This window comes from Lepisma saccharinum, chromosome 7, assembly GCF_977018435.1.
Source record: "Lepisma saccharinum chromosome 7, izLepSacc3.1, whole genome shotgun sequence".
NCBI lineage: Eukaryota > Metazoa > Arthropoda > Insecta > Zygentoma > Lepismatidae > Lepisma > Lepisma saccharinum.
The window spans coordinates 29,263,177-29,284,135 of NC_139235.1; the positions used below are offsets into that span (position 1 = coordinate 29,263,177).

Genomic DNA, 20,959 nt, shown 5'->3' on the forward strand with positions numbered 1-20,959 from the left:
TTTTGTAACTGAAGAACGTACGTTTTTGCAAATGGTTTGTGGGGCTATGTGTCAATGGTTCGTGGGGCTATGCGAGAATGGTGTGTGGGGCTATGCAACAATGGTGTGTGGGGCTACGCATATCTTTTTCGAAACCAATTTTTAACTATTGTAACCTATTGTGACCCTACCTAACCTAACCTTACCGGAAATGGTTCGTGGGGCTATGTATGAATGGTTCGTGGGGCTAAGCGTCAATGGTTGAATTTCCGCAATGAAACATTCCCACGTCACACAAAACACCTTCCAGATGTTAGACATACTACAGGAACTTATTACGGTAAGTAGTTTCTTCTGTAGAAATGAAGAAATCTGTCCGAAGGATAGTAAACTAGTACCTTTTTTCTATTATATCTAATTAATATTTAATAAATATATACAATAAACAAGAATTGTTGTGGTAAACCAGGAATTTTCAGGATACACCACAGCATTTATATGATGTAATGATAAACGAGAGTTAACTGTAGGGTCTCCTTATATCTCTCACTACTCACTTGTGCTGAGAATATGGACATCCATTGGCCTCTTCTTCCGATAATTCTCCCCCGTGCAATAACCTCCGAAGGAGTATATGTTATCACCCACTGCAACAGCTGCATGATTCACCCTCCGTGGTCCTCCTTCCAAGTGTACAGTCCAATACATGATTCACTTTCGAGCTGAAAGATTGTAATGAAGTGACTGAAATGGGTAATTCATCAAAACATATCAATGTCTGTAACTAGATAGATACCAATATTAGCATGACATTTGACCAGGCAAGAACCAATTATAATAAATTGCTGGTTGTTTTCATCAGTAGTTTAAGTTGCCGAATTTATTCTGTTCTTTCCTTCCTTGATAACCTAGTGGCTATAATGTCCCTTTATAATTAAGGGGTTGGGGGTTTGTTTTCCCACATGTGGTGGTTCAGATCTCACTTTGAAATGTAGGGTAAAAAAAAAAAACATACTTGCATTTTGCTTCATTTCACACCGTTTTATTTTTCTAATTGATTTCATTTCTCTTAAAATAAGTACTTTCCACCTTCTTGTAAAAGAATTCTTACGAGGGTCGTTCAAGGAAAAAGTTTCCCTATGTTGCAAAAAATGTATTTCTTAAGTTACAAACAAAAATCAAGTTGCACCAAGTAGCATGGTCCTTTCTCACTTTTCAACATAATTTCCAAGGTGGCACAAGCATTTGTCCCATCCTTGCACAAGTTTTTGATAGCCATCTGCAAAAAATTCGGGGTCCAGGGAACGAAGAACACTTTTCACGGCTGTTTCCATTCCATCGACGTGCATTTGAATTCTGGAGTGTAGTGATGAACGAAGCTCTCACCCTGAGTCACAATACGTCAGAGAAAGTTGTTCCCTTCATTGTGGTACCGGGTCAGAGAATCCAGGCAACATGTCATACGCATCGTGAGATGTTCTGCAGTGAGTTGTCGTGGGACCCAACACGATGAAACCTGACTGACACTGACATTACAGTGTCTCCATAAACAACAACCAGATTCCTGTGGATGTCGATAGGAGCAAGACCATTTGCCCACTCATACTGGATCACAGAACAAATCTCTTCTTTACTGCACACCGCCAAAACATGTTGTTCCGCCATGATTCGCTACTCCTTATGGCCAGGGCAAGTTTCTCACTGCATGACTCATGCTAATCATGTGCCGTGCATGCGCTGTAGCCCGCACAAACATTGCATTGTGTGTAAATGTAGAGGAAAGACAAAAGAACACATTGCTAGTTTAATTTCATTTATCGGGCTCGTACTTTCACCAAAAAAAAAAAAAAGGGAAACTTTTTTCCTTGAACGACCCTCGTACTTTTGTAAGTGTTGCCTTATATTTAATGTTGCACACTAATATTTGTAACTTCTTTAATAAACAATATTTAAGATACGTTACAGGAAAGCTGTAGGCTTTGTTTCAAAAATTGATTATCAAGTTAATGGTGCTACAAAGCAGCAGCCTGAATCATGCTGGCTGTTATGACATTCCTTGTATGGTGTGTGCTTGCAATCAAAGGAAATCTATAACATTACACATGGACGAACATAAATGTACAAACCCAAGAGTCCTGAATATGCAGTTAAGCAATGACAAGCTGATAACTTGATTCAATAGCAACAAGCCAAATGTTTAAACTAAGACGAATAAAGAAAACATATTGTATTTTTTAAAAAAAATATTGGTTTACTTTGGCCTCTTGAAATATAAAACCACATTTCAACATAATACTCCAAAACTTACAGATGGAACACCGGACAAAAAAATGTATATATTGGTGCTGCAAAATCACTAAACATGAATTAGTCTGAAAGAAAACAAACGATATGCAGAGTAAATATTTTCCTACATTCATTGGTGGTAATAAAAAAGTTCGCATAGGCCTAGCTAAATAAAGATCTCAAGGTTAACCTGAGCAATCATTATGTGTTTATTTTTGTTTTTACCATTTTACTTACTTAATTTAAAAATTAACCACATTTCAAGTGTGTATAGATATGGGGGCATAATAGCATTGTATTATTTGCATAAAAATCGCCCACTGTGTAACATTCTCGACGAACTCCAGACAAAGCCTAGTCTATTTAACGTGAGAAGGCACGGGGTGAGCCAACGTTTTCTGTGTAGAGGAATGTAAAACGTTGAACAGATTTATTTTGTTCCTTTATGATATCCTTATTCATAGACCCATGAGCTGTTTATAACTCAGCAGGTATATTTCATCAAAGTCTTGAACCTATGAATAGATAATGACAAAATAAAGTTGCTATTCGTGAGGTATCATTGTATAACTTGACATAAACGTCTGGTTACTTACGCGAGTGTTTTGAATAAATTTTTGAGCTCTTTTGACAACACTTTATCTTTATGTAGTTTTCTGCAATCTTTCAAAACTGTAGTTTATCGACATGTTTCCCGGAAAACAATTTATAGTGCAGAATTCTCTTCGGATGAGTTTTCTTCTTCCATGTTTATTTACGAGTTCCCTCTTGCTGGAACAGTTTGTGGCGCATAATACAAATGTATGTATTGCAATAGCAGGCGTAACATGGGGGCACTACACAGAACAATCTAATACATCTGTACAGACTTCATCCATAATTTATTTGAAACACTATTCGACCAAATATTTTTGGAAACTTTTTCCATTACATTGTTTTCACACAGCACCTAGTAGAGGGAGAGATCCACTGTCGATCACACACAATTTTTGATACCTACGGGTGCACAGAATCCCGAAATTTTAGTAGAAATTTTTGCAGCAATTTGATGGAGAGAGGGGTGCTCAGATTTCGAGACTGTCGAGGATTTTGGTCGGGTATATGGATGCCAGAGGGGTCATGCCCCCCTGAAAAGTTAATGCCATGTTAACATTACTAGATTTCATTTTATTTCGATGCTAATATATTGCTACTAGACAAGAATTAGAATATCTATAATTGTAATTATAAAAATAATTATAATTGTAAATAATATTCTGATATGACATCCGGGCAGTGATCCGATATGCTATCATATGATGCTATGCTATGCTTGCTTCGACCAATGCTTCGACTCGCCATGTGGATTTGTGGGGTTGTTCGGTCTTCGGTGCAAATTTTTCCGATGACGGCGCCAGCATATGTTATTGTTTTTTGGTACCATTCAGAATGTTCATTTATCAAGGCAAATACGTATCATAATAAATAACGTTTGAATTGCACATTGCATTGCGTTACAATTACAGCGCCTTGAATAACGAAATGTGGAAAACGGCACAGTTCTGCGCGCTCTGGCTGGTTCCACTCGAAAATGATCCGCTAGAGGCGCTGGTGTTTAACCCGGTGCTTGGTAGAGTTGGTAGAGTACAACACACATATCGTTGCCGTTGCGTAGATACCAATTTTCGTTTCGTCTCCCTCTCTCTTAGCATCACGTGTTCTACCATGCTCGCCAACCTTCGCTATTGTTGCCACATTGTCATTCCATTCCTGGACACACTCGCGCAAACATCATTGAAAACAATTGAATAGCGCTCCAGCTCGCGGTTCACACCGTTCGCCAGGGACGGTAATGTGGCAATATAGCACGGCGTAGTGGTTGCTTCTTTTATGCAGTGCATGTTCATTGGCTAGCTAGTAACTAGTGTTGCCAACTGTAATAATGAAGCACTATTTCTGTCACGGAAGGGGAAAGGCAGGTAAAGTGACGGTGAGTTTTGTTGGATTGGAAGCACCATATTTTTATTTTATACTAAGTATTTGACCGGTTTGACGTTGTGTGCGAGTGCTTCTGAACTGTAGACAATTTACCGAACCCATAGCTGTGTTCAATGTTATCTACTGGTTATAATCAGGGCTAGGATTTATAGGTAAATACATACTTTTAGTTTGACGAAATATCGCTGAAATTTTGTGATATCTTTGCGAATAGTAATGTTTGTAGTGATTTAAGGTACATTTTATTGTCAATATTTTTCCATATTTCTAACTTTAATAAATACTTACTTTTACATATTTAAGGAAAATATACTTAATTTTACATATTTCAACAGGTTTAATTCACAAATTGTTCATATTTCATAATATTGGAATTGTTCAAAATAAATAAATTATGTGGCTCCAACCGCATTTCAGCTCTTGGCTCCGGCACGTGTTCTTGTAGAAATGGCATAGAGGAGGCTGTCATTTTTGCTGCTTACTGCGATGCATATTGTTTTCTGTGTTAAAATTGCCATGCTTTGATGGGTGACCAAGTTCATAGCAGGGCCGGCGGAAGGGGAGGGCGAACCGTGCCTCAGGCTGCACAATACACACCATTGGAAATCTGGTCGATTTGGTTGGTTGATTTGGTGTTTTAAGTCCACTTTATGCACAGTAAGGCTAATCGGGACTGGACCTACAGTTTAACGTGGGATCCGAACCACTTGTACCTCCACCGGGTATCGAACCCGGGACCCCTGGAAATCTGATCGACAAGTGCAGCTTGTCGTGTCGCTTCGGTTCGAAAAATTTCATTGATCACTGATGATTCACTTTTAAGTGGCACGGAGATTACATACCGAAGCGACAAGCAACAGCCCGTTTAATCTAAAGGAAACAATTCACCTTGCATACGAGTACAACAGACCGAGACGACATAATGTATGGTACTGAGAAAACAACAGTCCAGTCCAAGCGACACGTGCATTTTCTCGTGATGAATTGGTTCGAAAGGAAGCTTTCAGACTTCAGCGATATGTTTTTTTTCTTGGGAACCAACATTCAAAAATAAAAACACCTTCCGAATTAAAGCGACACGGCAAATTTTAGGTGTCGCTTGTCGCTCGGAATGGACCGGATTATCAATGCCGTGCATTGTGTTGGGCCGGCCTGTTATTTGCGCAAGCGTGACTGGTGAATGGTTTGTTTTAGATCGAATGCTTCTGTGCGAAATCCCGATATCGCTTGTCGCTTCGGTCTGAAAACTCTCTTGTTGTTTGAAGTAAATTCGTGCAAGTAAAAGTGGTATGCCATATCATAGGGTTTCTCTAAATCCCTCAGGCGGAAAGGCGACGTTGAAGAAGAAGCGTGTCGGGCGGCGCTGACGGAGATGCCGACATTTGCGGTCTGTAATGCCCGCTTATTTTTATGGACATATGCAGACATTTATATAAATATTGCAAAACGAGCACTAACCTGTGTTATAAGAGTTGTTCAAAGTGATGTCCACCTACATTCACACATTCCTGGCATCGTTTGATGAAATTTTGATACACACGCAAAAGTTCTTCTTCCGTAATTCTTCCAAGTTCTGCCCTTATATTGTCTTTTAGTTCGTCGATGCTATGAGGGTTATTTCGGTAGACTCTATTTTTGAAGTTTCCCCCAAATAAAAGTCACATACGGTAAGATCTGGCGAACGTGAAGGCCATAAACCTCTAGAAATTATTCTGTTATCAAACACCTCCCTTATAGCGTCCAGAGAATCAGCGGCGGTATGGGCTGTGGCCGAATCTTGTTGAAAATAGCCATATTGTCTCTCATTATTATGACAATAAATATAATACATTGTCATAACTACATTTGAAAATGGTTAGGCCAAGTCCAAAGTTCCACATTTGTGCAATATTTATAATAATTTAGTCATATGATTGCTCAAAATTTTATTCATATAATGCAATTAAGTGTCTGAAATTACTATTTAAACTAATTTCATTAAATATGATGTTTAAAAAAGCCAATTTGTATATCATGACAAAATTATCAATTTGTGCAATATTCTGAATTCATATTCATAACAGTTATTTTTGACTGACAATATGAAAAAACAAATATCTTCAATCATATGTGTTATTTCAGGCAAGCAAGATAAGTTACATTCAAATTTATAATTAAATTTATTGAAATTATGTACATTTGCATTGACATCAAGGTTTATATACAAAGGTCAACTCTTTAAAATTGTTCAATGTCTTATATGATGTCATACTTGGTATTTTATATCAACATTCAAAAAATGGTAATTGTAATCATTAGATAAGTATATTGTGATATACATAGTAAAATAGCTGTAACAGAGCAAATATGTACATTTACAACACAAACATTCAAGCTGTTAAGCACTTATGAACAAAAATATAAAACAATTGAAGATAACACATACTAAAAAATCTGGCTTGAACTAGTTGCTCTAATACTAGTTGTCTGTGACTTTGAAGGATGATGGATGGATGGGACATAAGTAAAAATGTGACGATTGGTGAAGGTTTGATATCATTAAAAATCTGGATATTTTGAGAGATTATACTTGATAAGTTAATCTTTAATAGTTTGTTTAAACTATATAGAGACATTTTGTTGATAACAGAAGCTTGGAAATGCTTTTATAATGGAATAATCTGTATAACGAAAAAGAAAAGATTTGGAACTGGTGTAAAGTGCCTAGTTTAATAATTGTGAGCAGGAAATTATTATCTGCTGGCATCAGCATTAACTAGCTAGTAAATTAATATTGCATTATCTAAAATGAAATGTTATGAGAAATAAGACTAAGTGAGTGTAATATTTTCTGCATTTTGAATGTGAACAAGCCAAATGTGAAGTTTTGAAAATTGAAGGAAGCCATCTTGTGGACCTGATTGAGGAATCTGACATGTTGAGTGTGCTCAGATGTAGAACTGACGCATGCCCAAATATTTAGAGGAGGACTTGCTCTGCCTAGCAAGGAGACAGTAAAGAAGTGTTTTCTTCATATAAATGTTCTTTCAAATAATTACATAATTTGATGCTATTGTAATTTTTGTTGTTTCTAGTTGTTGTTTTTTTTTCTTTCTTTTCATTTTTATCAATATAATAATTATAAAGTTATCAGTATATGTAAATTTAAATTTCCTTTTCAACATAGCACCATAGTTACCTATTGTGCCAATACTGAGTTTAAAATATACTGACAAAGTTGTTACATATTTAAGATTATGAGACGTCAGGTGATTAGTTGAAAAGGTTCAAGCTTATAATAATCTTTGTATTGTTTTGCTTCTTGTTCTTGTTTCTGAGGTTAGGTGTTTATTTCTTTAAATATGACAGATCCAAAGGGTGATTTCTGCTTGGCAGATGTTATGGCTGCTCTCAATGCTATCAAGGATGGCCAAACAGAGCTCAAAGCTAATCAGGACAAGACTAATGCTCAATTGACAGAGCTGAATGATATTATTAAAACTAGTATCTCAGAAGTCAGAGTGTTCAGAGATGAAATCAAAGCTACTTGTACAGAGCTTAGAGAAGAGATCAAAGATGAACTCGAGGTGGGCAAAAAGACAAAAATGGCGGCAGTTATATGTGTGGTAAGAGCCCAGTCAACGTCAGTCGCGAATAAGTTGGACGAAATAGATGATCTGTCCAGGCTTCTGCAAGAACAGGGAGATGAAAGTGAAGAAGATGCAATTCCTCTCAAAGAACAAAGTATCTTGAAACTAGGAGAGACTTACAAGAAAGATGGCAAAGCAAAAGAAATGGCTGAACTTATTAAGCAGACGAGACCCTACCTCTGCACCATTAGTAAGGCGAAGGCTGCCAAATTGGTTTGTGCTTTGGTTGGCATGTTCTTGGATCTGGAAGCCACCATTGGCAGCAAAGTTCAGTTGTGCAAGGAGTGCATTGAGTGTTCAAAACAAGATAAAAAGACTATCCTCCGGCAGTATTTGGAAGCCTGCCTAATAGCTTTGTATTTTGACACTGGAATGTTTACTGAAGCTCTTCACTTGGAATCGACCTTATTAAGAGAACTGAATAAATTAGGTGACAAAAAGTTATTGCTAGAGGTTCAACTTCTAGAAAGTAAAACTTACCATGCCTTGAGTAATCTTCCAAAAGCATGTGCAGCACTTACCTCAGCTCGGACTACAGCTAATTCAATTTATTGCCCTCCAAAACTACAAGCATCGCTTGATATGCAGTCAGGCATTCTTCATGCTGATAACGAGAGAGACTTCAAAACAGCATACTCTTACTTCTATGAAGCATTTGAAGGCTATGATAGTGTGGAAAGCTCAAAGGCCAGGACTGCATTGAAGTACATGCTGCTGTCGAAAATAACGTTGAACACACCAGAAGATGTGCAAAAGATCATAAGCGAGAAACTGGCTCTGGAGTATGCCGGAAGTGCAATTGAAGCTTTGAAGTGTGTTGCTCAAGCAAGTCATAAAAGATCTCTGGTAGACTTTCACGAGGCTGTGGATAAGTTTAAAGAAGAACTGGAAAATGATCCAATTGTTCGAGCACATTTAGACAGCCTGTATGACACAGTGTTGGAACAAAACCTTTGTCAAATCATCGAACCTTATTCTCGTGTTCAGGTGGGTTATGTTTCAAAATGCATTAACATACCTGTAAACCAAGTAGAGAAGAAACTTTCACAAATGAATTTGGACAAGGAGTTTCACGGTATTCTAGACCAAGGTGAAGGGGTGTTTCCCCAAAGTGTTCCAAATGTCCAGTGGAAGGATAGAATAAGGAAAGGCACCAAATTTAAATTGAAAGAAATTAATAAGACTGTTTTCACCAATTGCCCAGGTGCAAGGAGAAAAGTAACAACTCATCCTAAACATGTTCGTAAAAGAACATTCAGGCAGCGATGTTTGAAATTATGGAGGAGAAAATTTTGTCTAGAAGCATTCCATGCATACTCCTCTCATAATTGTATTTTGATTGTGATAGCATGCTTGATCATGCATCGTACACATGTACGCAGAAGATGTCACGATGATGTCATGAAGTTAAAGTTAACTTCAAAGTTGTAATGTCGTAGACTTACATTTCAATCATTTGATTACTTACTTGTAATGTACCTTTTCAAAGGCATTGTTGCAGTGCGCAGACATGTCTTACTATATTATATCAGATATGTGACTGAAAATTACTTGATCGGTAAAGATTGTTACATACTTATAATGCTTATCATTTATGATTAAGTTTAGAATTACAGTAATATGAACTATGACTGTTGTAACATTCTTAAGTGGTTGCATATATTTGGAAAAAGTATGTTATGAAACATACATAGTTTTATTAGTATGTGAATTTGAAACATACAGTTTAGCGAAATAACTTTATTGTGTACATGTAACATCTGATACTAAGAGTTATCTTGAATACTTTCACTATGACAGTGTCAGTATATGTTTTAGTTTGGATATTGTCGATGGAGTAAGGTCAGTGGTTACATAGCTTGACATGTTGAGTCATGAATATAGTTCTGTTTCAATGCTGAAATGAATCAATCACATATGCAAACCCTAAAATTGAAAAATATTATCAAAGATTCTTTGTTTAAAGAAAGAATTACACTTTACTTTGTTCTGTGTGAACATAAAGTATAACTTTGTGACCTAAGGATAGGTTCACATGCTTCCGATATCATGTGAAGTAAAGACATGTCGACTTCGAAGTGTTATAAGGGGATGTTGAAGAAACCGAAGACAGGTTTCATCCAAACACAGAAAAGTCTCGGAGCATCAAGCCTTAAATGGTTCAATATAATGATTTGGAATTTAATATCCTTTATCTCAGATTACAAGGTGATGGTAGGGGAGTAGTTAGAACACTCACACCCGATGGTAACCTGTTGTCTAGGTGGAGTAGTAGAATATTAATAAAGGGGTTCATGCATATTTATTCACTTTGTTCAGCAGTCTGATTCTTCTGTTGGAATACACTGTTAGCAATAAAGGTGCGGTAATTTGGGCACACGTGTTAACATTTGACCACATGTAAGGTGACAACTTATTATGATTGTATACCCATCTGACTTTCAAAGCTTTTTAATTTTAACAAAGATTGATTTGCTATACTTCCTGAAATATTGTTGCAGGATAATTTAATCTATACTTACCATCCACAGAGTAAAGTAACCATAAGGGTTGGTTGGTTGGGAGTTTCTTATTGACTGAGTGTCAAGGGTGGTATATAAGACCTCAGTTCTTTATTTTTTCATTCTTCGTATATTAATTTTGTCATTATGAAATTGCTTATGCTAACTTGTTGTTTATTTTGTTGGTTTGAAGGAAAAAAGATACTGCTTCATTTAACAACCATACCCATAAGGGTTGGTTGGTTGGGAGTTTCTTATTGACTGAGTGTCAAGGGTGGTATATGAGACCTGAGTTCTTTATTTTTTCATTCTTCGTATATTAATTTTGGCATTATGAAATTGCTTATGCTAACTTGTTGTTTATTTTGTTGGTTTGAAGGACAAAAGATACTGCTTCATTTCACAACCATACCCATAAGGGTTGGTTGGTTGGGAGTTTCTTATTGACTGAGTGTCAAGGGTGGTATATAAGACCTCAGTTCTTTATTTTTTCATTCTTCGTATATTAATTTTGGCATTATGAAATTGCTTATGCTAACTTGTTGTTTATTTTGTTGGTTTGAAGGAAAAAAGATACTGCTTCATTTCACAACCATACCCATGAGGGTTGGTTGGTTGAGTTCTTCTTCTTAGAATGTTGGTTAAAGGTGGTACTGTGAGTCACAGTACTTTGTGCAGAATTTTTCTTTTGTCGGCTGGTCGGCTGTCAATGTAAAAATTTTCTCTTTTTCGTGCTTCTTTTCTTGAGTCAGAAACATTAGTTCAGATATGAAGTCTTCTTCTGTAGAGTTTGCTTTAAGTTGATCTTCATGATCCAATATCGGTCCTCATTCATATTTCTTGATCCTTAGTTGTGTTGAACGGTGGAAAAATTCAATATAACAAATATTCTTTGTTATGTGTATTTTGGAGTGCAAAAAATGTATAATATAATGTGATGGCATGTGCATAATAATTTTGAATGCTAAGATTTGGCTTTGGCTTGAAAAATATTTACTAGAGCACAAAGATTCCAAGAGTTGAATCGTAGGCTCAAATAGGAATGAACTTGACAAAGAGCAAAGAGATTCACGTGTTGATCCAAGCTTCAGTCAAGTAGTTGTTTCCTTTAAAATGCTAGAATGTATTATGGCTCCAAAATGTGTTCACACAGGGCTGAATAGTAAGTTCGTGCTGTGACGCTGGGAGTTCGGGAACAATAATTATTTATGATTTATAATTTTTGTGTGCACATCATAATTTATACAGTTCTTGCATGAATTCATTTGCGATGTAAAAAATCTTATATTCAGCACTCCGTAAATCTGAGGATGTTTGCTTTTCGATGCAGGGACTTACATTTTTGTCTTGTTAGCTGATGTTGCTAGATGAATGGATCAATTCCTAAGGGAAATTTAGGGAAATTTAGATCAGAGGTAACTTACTCTACATGTAGAAAATTATTATTAATATATTTTTTGGCTAAATAAAAATTAATATAGAAATTATGCTTCCAGGTTGAGAATGAAGTTCTGAATGGTGCTTCATTGTTTGATAATAAATAATAATGTTATGTAGGTACATTGTTTATGTAAAAATGGTTACTTTACTGGATAATAATTGTTGGTATGTCGAACTTGATGTTTTTTGTTTTTCAATATTATTATGTACTAAATGTTCATTATGGGTAGTTGAAATGTATTGGTTCATGATGAACAAGTTCTGGTTGTATTGTTGGAAAACAAATATTCAGTCACACTCAATTGATTATAATGCTGAACATGTAAACAAATTGTAAATATAGAGGCATTATATTAATTATTATATATTAAATGTCTCAGTAGGGCTCAGATCTGTTGTGGGTTCGTCCCTTGTTGAGCGCCAGTATGACAATAAATATAATACATTGTCATAACTACATTTGAAAATGGTTAGGCCAAGTCCAAAGTTCCACATTTGTGCAATATTTATAATAATTTAGTCATATGATTGCTCAAAATTTTATTCATATAATGCAATTAAGTGTCTGAAATTACTATTTAAACTAATTTCATTAAATATGATGTTTAAAAAAGCCAATTTGTATATCATGACAAAATTATCAAATTGTGCAATATTCTGAATTCATATTCATAACAGTTATTTTTGACTGACAATATGAAAAAACAAATATCTTCAATCATATGTGTTATTTCAGGCAAGCAAGATAAGTTACATTCAAATTTATAATTAAATTTATTGAAATTATGTACATTTGCATTGACATCAAGGTTTATATACAAAGGTCAACTCTTTAAAATTGTTCAATGTCTTATATGATGTCATACTTGGTATTTTATATCAACATTCAAAAAATGGTAATTGTAATCATTAGATAAGTATATTGTGATATACATAGTAAAATAGCTGTAACAGAGCAAATATGTACATTTACAACACAAACATTCAAGCTGTTAAGCACTTATGAACAAAAATATAAAACAATTGAAGATAACACATACTAAAAAATCTGGCTTGAACTAGTTGCTCTAATACTAGTTGTCTGTGACTTTGAAGGATGATGGATGGATGGGACATAAGTAAAAATGTGACGATTGGTGAAGGTTTGATATCATTAAAAATCTGGATATTTTGAGAGATTATACTTGATAAGTTAATCTTTAATAGTTTGTTTAAACTATATAGAGACATTTTGTTGATAACAGAAGCTTGGAAATGCTTTTATAATGGAATAATCTGTATAACGAAAAAGAAAAGATTTGGAACTGGTGTAAAGTGCCTAGTTTAATAATTGTGAGCAGGAAATTATTATCTGCTGGCATCAGCATTAACTAGCTAGTAAATTAATATTGCATTATCTAAAATGAAATGTTATGAGAAATAAGACTAAGTGAGTGTAATATTTTCTGCATTTTGAATGTGAACAAGCCAAATGTGAAGTTTTGAAAATTGAAGGAAGCCATCTTGTGGACCTGATTGAGGAATCTGACATGTTGAGTGTGCTCAGATGTAGAACTGACACATGCCCAAATATTTAGAGGAGGACTTGCTCTGCCTAGCAAGGAGACAGTAAAGAAGTGTTTTCTTCATATAAATGTTCTTTCAAATAATTACATAATTTGATGCTATTGTAATTTTTGTTGTTTCTAGTTGTTGTTTTTTTTCTTTCTTTTCATTTTTATCAATATAATAATTATAAAGTTATCAGTATATGTAAATTTAAATTTCCTTTTCAACATAGCACCATAGTTACCTATTGTGCCAATACTGAGTTTAAAATATACTGACAAAGTTGTTACATTATCTGATAACAACTGAAAAACGGCGCGAGTATTTGTGTGCGGTACCTCTCTGAATTTATTGCGTCTTCAAAAAATATAGGCCTTATTATTCTTTTTGCACTTACAGCACACCACACACCAATTTTTGCATCATGTAACTGAACTTCGTGTATTATTCGGAGATTTTCAGTGCTCCAGTATCTATTGTTCTGTGAACAAACATGACCACGCAAGTGAAACCATGCCTCATCCGAAAAAAAATATTAACTGTTTATCAACAATACCATCTACAATATTCTGCAAAACCCAATTACAGAAATTTACTCTACTTACGTTGTCAGGGGGCCGTAATTCTTGCACTATAGAAACTCTGTACGGTTTTAATTTTAGTAGCTTAGTGGCTGAATGTGCTGATTATTTTGACACGCTCCTCTCCTGTGAAACACTGCGTAGAGGTTTGTTTGGAGAACGTTCTAACGCTGCACCAATTTCATCGAATTTTGCTTCGGTTAGAATCCGTCGTTTTTGCTTAGGTGTTTTACAATTTAACGATCCAGTTTCTCGTAATTTAAGGACAAGATGTCTAACCATATCTCTATGTGGAGGTGAAACGCCTGGGAATTTCTGTACAAATTGCCTACACACGTCTCGACACGAGTCTGTTTTCACGCAAGTGTCATACATAAAAAATTTTTGTTCTACGAAAGGGGAGAGGGCTGATAAGTTCTCGGCCTGACCCCCTTCCGCACATGTTATCCCGAAATCATGCATTGCATTTGAACCATTGATCTTTTGGAAGTTTAAGTGCCAGCTGGGATGATCGTATCGCTAACGGTTTTTCCTTTACAGGCCATTGATTGAAGCATGGTGCAGCCAAATGTGGGATTTACCAAGGAGGAGTTGCGACGTGTCATGAAGTTATTTTTCCTGTAATAGAAGTCGCCGAAGGAAATCCATGGTTGCATGCTAGACACATTGGTAGGGAGACAAATTTATGGTAAATAAAAACTGAGGAGAGCGGTAAATAAAATGTTAGATCAGCGGTATATAATAGCGGTGAATAAAAAAAATGGCACACACTTTTTCATTATGAGAGGAAACAACATACAAAAGAGCTATAAATTGATAAACTACTTCATTTTTATATGCTGTACACATACAAGTACAGTAGAGCGTCGATTATCCGAACGTCGGTCAACCGAACGACCGCTTAACCGAACTGTGTACTCGCTCACTTTCAGATATCTGTAATGAAAAAAGTACGTGACTTAGCTGCTCGTAAGCGTGTAGGCTTGCTTAGACAGACCAAAATAAAGGATTTTTTTAAACGTTAATTTTGTGTACTGTGTGTATTGTTCATGCAAAATGCGTATGTAATATGTACATATTTTTGTTTAATAAACTGTACCACATACTATATATTCCTACTAAAGTTGCCTTTGTACGTTACTTTGTAATACATACTTAAAGAGATGCCTGTTTTTATGAATAAATTTACTGTACAGTACTTCTTTTTGGCAAATAAACATGTACAGTTCGATTATCCGAACAAACCAGTTTTCCGAACACCCATGTCCCCCAATTACTTCGGATAATCGACGCTCTACTGCAGTGTTCCGCAACCGGTGTGCCGCGGCACACTAGTGTGCCGTCACAAGGTGAAAGGTGTGACGCGAACTTTTACCTACTATTGTAATATTGTAAGAAATGAATTGTCGATTTTAAGTAAGAAGGTGCTTGTTTATTCTTGCTGATAACTGTTATATTTTCATAGAAATTAAATGTAATTTATTTACTCAATATTGTTATAGTTTGCTCATCTTATATGTATTTTCGCCTGTAATATTGGGCCGGTTTGATGAGTTATAGGCCGCAAGCTTTGTGTTTACCGCAAAGAAAGCCGCGTAAGACTTTTAGCAAGTCTTTTAGCGGCCCGCACCAATCATACAATAGAGCTATTCAAGCGAGTTCTTTGTTTGTAACACTGCATCTTTTGTGTATTTTTTAAGGCTGGCTGTTTTGTGCCTGTTTGTCGGCGCTTCTTAAACTTTATTGCTCTTTTCCTTCGCCGAAGGACCCACACATTGTCAGACAACAATTACAGTATTTCAGTTCAGTTCTATCTCAGCTGTGCTCTGCAGTAGTGCGAATATTGGATTGCTACCCCAGTTTTACTATTTTCTTTTTTCGATATGGATAAGTTCCTTGTACGGAGTCGTCCGTCCTCGAGTGCAAGTAGTGAAACCATCGAGCCCGAAAAAAGAAACAGAAAGTAGCTAGTTCACCGGCAATATAGTGATAACTATTTATCTTACTGGTTTTTTAGGTGTGGTGACAAAACATGCCCAATCCCTGAGTGTGTTGTGTGTGGTGAAAAACTCAGTAATGCTACTATGGTTCCCAGTAAATTAAAACGACATTTGTCAACAAAACATTCCTCTCTGTTAAGTAAAGATGTGAATTATTTTCGTCGGTTGTTGGAACAAAATAAAAAAAACAAGTTACGCTCATGACTACGTCGGTACGTGTTTCGCAAAAAGTACACGAAGCTAGCAATAAGGTAGCCGAACTTATCGTAAAGGCCAAAAAACCACACACAATAGCAAAAACGTTGTTAATGCCCGCGTGTAAAGAAATGGTAAAAATAGTCCTGGGTTCAGAAGCTGCTAGTGAAATTTCAAAATTTCCTCTCTTTGCTGACACGATCAGCCGCCGAGTTAGTGACATGTCCAGTGACATCGAAGACATTATGAAGGAGAAAATAAAGAGCAGTAGAAAGTTCTCACTTCAGATCGACGTGTCCACCGATATTGGCGGTCACACACAACTTCTTTCCTACATAAGGTATGTTGATGGGGATGTAATTGCAAATAATTTCTTTTTTTGCAAAGAACTACCCGAGCGAGCAACCGGTGAAGAAATATTTCGTACGACTAATGAATATGTGGTCCGTAATGAATTAACGTGGGAGGACTGCGTTAGTGTTTGTACAGACGGAGCCGCTTCTATGACAGGCCGAGTGAAAGGGTTCGTGGGTAAAGTACGCGAAGTAAATCCTAACTTACGAACCGACCATTGTCTCATTCACCGCGAAGCCATTGTTGCTAAGTCTTTGCCATCTCCTCTGAAAATTGTGATGGACGAAGAAGTAAAAGTCGTGAACTTCATCAAATCGCGGCCCCTAAATATGCGGCTTTTTAACGTTTTGTGTCAAGAAATGGGATCAGAGCACACTACACTTCTGCTACATACAGAAGTACGATGGTTATCTCGAGGTAAAGTGTTAACGCGAATGTTTGAACTTAAAGAGGAGGTACTTTCATTTTTGACTATTGAGGGGCATAATTATGCGGATTTATTTGCAGATGATGAATGGGTATCTAAGTTGGCATATCTTTCCGATATTTTCGTACACTTGAATGAACTAAACAGAAAAATGCAAGGTAGAAACGAAAATATTCTGACTAGTATGGATAAGATTCAAGGATTTATTAATAAGTTGAACTTGTGGATACAGACAATTGAAAATGGATCGTGTGAGATGTTCCAAACTGTATGGCCCCTTGCTGACGATAACAAGGTGTTGATGGACTTAATTAAAGAAAAACATTTAGTACTCTTGCAGCAGACTTTCAAAAAATATTTTGGAGAGAGCGTTGAAGATTTTGAATGGGTTCGTGATCCATTCAGTATGGATTCGAAATACGTATCTTCCGAAAAATTTACGCTTACAAGAGGAACTGGCAGATTTGAAAGCAGACAGAACATTGAAATTAAAATTTTTCGAAGTGCCTTTGGATACATTTTGGTTGTCAATAAGCAGTGAATACCCGGCTATCTCCGAGATGGCAGTTAATGTGTTATTACCATTTTCAACTACTTATTTGTGTGAACTGGGCTTCTCGACGTTGACTGCAATTAAAACATCAAAGAGAGAGAGACTCAAATCCATCGATGAAGAAATGAGGCTTGCTTTGTCAACGATTCCGCCACGAATCAGCCGTCTGTGTGCAGCTAAGCAGGCTCCAGTATCACATTGAAGGTATGAGTAGAGTTTTTTTACTTTAAAATTCGTATTAGAAATGTGTATTTTCTACAGTGAATTAAAGTTAATAATTTTTTAATAAATGCATAAGTCTATTCATGTTTTATAATAATAATAATAATTGATTACATAACGACGTAATATTTCGTAATTATATTAAGATTCATATGATTTTGAGGCGACAGACATTTTGGTGTGCCGTGTTGAGTCTAGGCCCGTCTGGGGTGTGCCGTGAGTAAAAAAAGGTTGCGGAACACTGCTCTACTGTACTTAGCTGTCCAACCAAAAAGAAAACATCAACACAAAATCACTTCATTTCTAAATTGCATATCTCAAGTGATTTATTCATTGTATGTATTTAAAGGATATCATTGCTGTCCAACAAATAAAATAATCACTACTGCACATATACAAACACACGTTGAAAATCACATGATGATAAACAAAATTCATTCATGACTGAACACAAATGACACCATTGTTTCCCTTGATGTGCGGGAACAGACTAATCTTATCGCTGCTACAGCTAGCAAGTTCAATGAAACTTTAATTTGAGTAGACATTCGGGGGAAGAAAGAAATGCAGCTTGACAGGGAGCGAAGTTTTCGAACTGAGATTATGTGCATGGGAAATCCAAATTTGCAGGGTCTTCCTGATGTGATCGAAGATAAAACGTTCTTCAGCTGCAAGTGGTAGGAAACTTTAAGCAAACGTTTCGTTACAAATCGACACTTTGCGCGCACAACCTCGATTGTTGGTTTTTGCGTGTTTTCTACTTAATTTGATGATATTTCACGGTCATTTCGCGAAAAAGCGTTCATTTCGTGGAAAAGCACACATTTCGCATTACTTCGCGAATGAAACTCATGCATATTTCATCATTGGGGTGTAGTTACGTGCAGAATGTTCCAAATTGCATCTTTTTTCACTTTTCGCGATTTCGCGCATCGCGAAAATTCAATGTCCCTACACATTGGGTGTACATTGCCCTTCACACTCCACTGTGAAGAAATGGTGCTCAAACTTTAAGCGAGGTGATTTTTCCACAGAAGATGGTGAAAGGTGTGGGGAGCCAGTGTCAGTGTCAACTCTGGAAAAAGTGGATGAGGTTCATGACCTGATTTTGAGTAACAAACGAATTTGTCTTCAAGCAATAGCTGAGACCTTGCACATATCCAAAGAACGTGTCTGGTCAATAATCCATGATCACTTGGACATGCACAAGCTTTCCGCGAAATGGGTGCTTAAACGTTTGAACGCCGATGAGAAACGCAAACGTGTGGCATCTTCTCAGGTGATTTTGCGGTATTTTGCGAACTCTAAGGATGATTTTTTGAATCGGCTTGTTACCCAGAATGAAAGTTGGTTCCACTACTTTGATCCTAAGACCAAACAGCAATCGTGCGAGTGGCGCCACTCAGGATCTCCCAGGCCAAAGAAATTCAAAGCACAGAGGTCCGCAGGTCTGCTTGCCTCAATATTCTTGAAAAAGGATGGTGTTTTGTTATCAGACTACCTTCCAAAGGGACAAACAATAACATCAGAGGATTACTGCAGTCTTGTGGCTAAGTTAAAGGACGCTATTAAAGAAAAGCGCCGGGGAAAATTAAGAAGTAGTGTGTTGTTTCTACAGGACAATGCTCCAGTTCACAATGCTCTGGAAGAACAATGAATTTTCTGAAGGACCTAGGGTTTCAGTGAATTGACCACTCACCTTACTCACCAGACCTTGCGCCCTATGATTATTATCTCTTCCCTAGACTGAAAAAAGTTCTAAAAGGACAGAAATTTAGAAGTGATAACGAGGTTATAGCAGCTGCCGAACAGTTTTTTGCAGACCAGGAGAAGTCGTTTTTTGTGTGTTTTTTTGGAGGGGTTAGAGAAGTTGGAGCAACAAAGTGCCAAGTGTGTAGACCTTCGGGAAGAATACGTTGAATAGCCTGAAACTTTCGTGCCTGTAGCTAAAGTCCTTCTGGGTCGGGCCGAGAACTTATCAGCCCCCCCCCCCCCCTTGTAACGTCAACCTTGCAGCTGGCATTCCAATCGTCTCACTGACACAACACACATACACACTGCAATAACACAAACAAGTAAAAGCAAGTAACCAAGAATAACACTCTTGCGCACAGTACGAAATTAACACCCTCTTGGTTTACATCTGCTCGCCACTATATTCACAGCTCTGTCTTCGTCTAATCGCGAAGGAACAAAAAACTCGAGCTCGGAGATTTCGGATTACAAGGAAGCTCATGAAAACCATTGACTTTTAACGGTTTCGTCTGCAGCGTAATCTTGATACAGTGTTGCACATTCGAAACCTCCAAACGATCCCCATCAACACAAAACTCTTTCAAGGATATAAACTTAAGCAGGACGTTACTGGTCAAAACTATGGTTAAAATGTTTATTTCTGTTGCTCTTAACATCGTTTCTAAAGCGTATTTTTTTGTGTATATAAGGGCAAAACTTAGATGAATTACAGATGATGAATTATAATACATGTTAGTCCTCGTTTTGCAATATTTATATAAATGTCTGGATATGTTCATAAAAATAAGCGAGCATTACAGGCCGCAAATGTCGGCATCTCCGTCAGCGCCGCCCGCCACGCTTCTCCCGATCTCTTGGCTGAAGATCGAAATGGGCGCACTGTATTTACTATTGGTTGTCCAGCGAAAAGAATAGACTGTTGGGTATATGAGAACAGCGTTGCCGCTTGCCGCAGGGGCGAGTAACAGATCTGCTGGCAGTGAAAGTACAATACCAAACAAACGTGCGTGGCGCTTGAATCGCGGGTACGTACAAATTGAAGAAATAAGTTCACGGTGAGCTATTATTAAAAACAAGAAACAAATTCACAAAATTACATAAACTGAAAGAATAATTCTTAATGAACATACTTTTCTCTCACATGTCACTCCAGGGGGTTAATTCCTTCCATTGCAGAATCATCACCAGAATCATTTTCATCTGTCAGATCATCACTCTCGCTGGAATCTTCACCCAAGTGGATTATTATCTGATCAACGTCATCCTGCAATTCATCTGCATTCCACATTTCCTTCTCTATGTCCATGACATGTTTTACGTAATTTTGCCAGTTTTCAACTGTTACTGTCTTAAATGATTCAGTGATTAAATTTTCAATGTCTTTAGTTTTGAATGTAGTGTTGTTACACCGCACATAATGCTTAACCTGTGACCACACAAGTTCAATCGGGTTCAGTTCGCAATGATATGGGGGCAAACGAAGCACCGTATGTCCCATCTGTTTTGCCATCT

At 36.8% G+C, this 20,959-nt stretch overlaps 1 protein-coding gene and 1 pseudogene across 2 annotated transcripts in view; one reads left to right on the plus strand and one right to left on the minus strand.

The window, feature by feature from the left end:
• Positions 1–3,248, minus strand: part of LOC145990167 (kelch domain-containing protein 3-like) — a 46,626-nt gene extending 43,378 nt beyond the window's left edge. Inside the window, exons 1-2 of one of the 2 annotated variants that reach the window (XM_083125830.1) lie at positions 2,862–3,248; positions 537–701 (exon numbers count right to left, since the gene is read on the minus strand). In XM_083125830.1, coding sequence (XP_082981956.1) covers positions 537–687 — 151 coding nt within the window. In that variant the 5' untranslated portion in view covers positions 688–701; positions 2,862–3,248. Of the gene's footprint in view, positions 1–536; positions 702–2,502; positions 2,601–2,861 lie in introns of those variants that run through there. The other variant, XM_083125831.1, reaches the window with a different exon arrangement.
• A 4,335-nt stretch (positions 3,249–7,583) lies between these two features.
• On the plus strand, positions 7,584–9,302 carry LOC145990406 (26S proteasome non-ATPase regulatory subunit 11 pseudogene; annotated as a pseudogene).
• Positions 9,303–20,959: the final 11,657 nt, after the last annotated feature.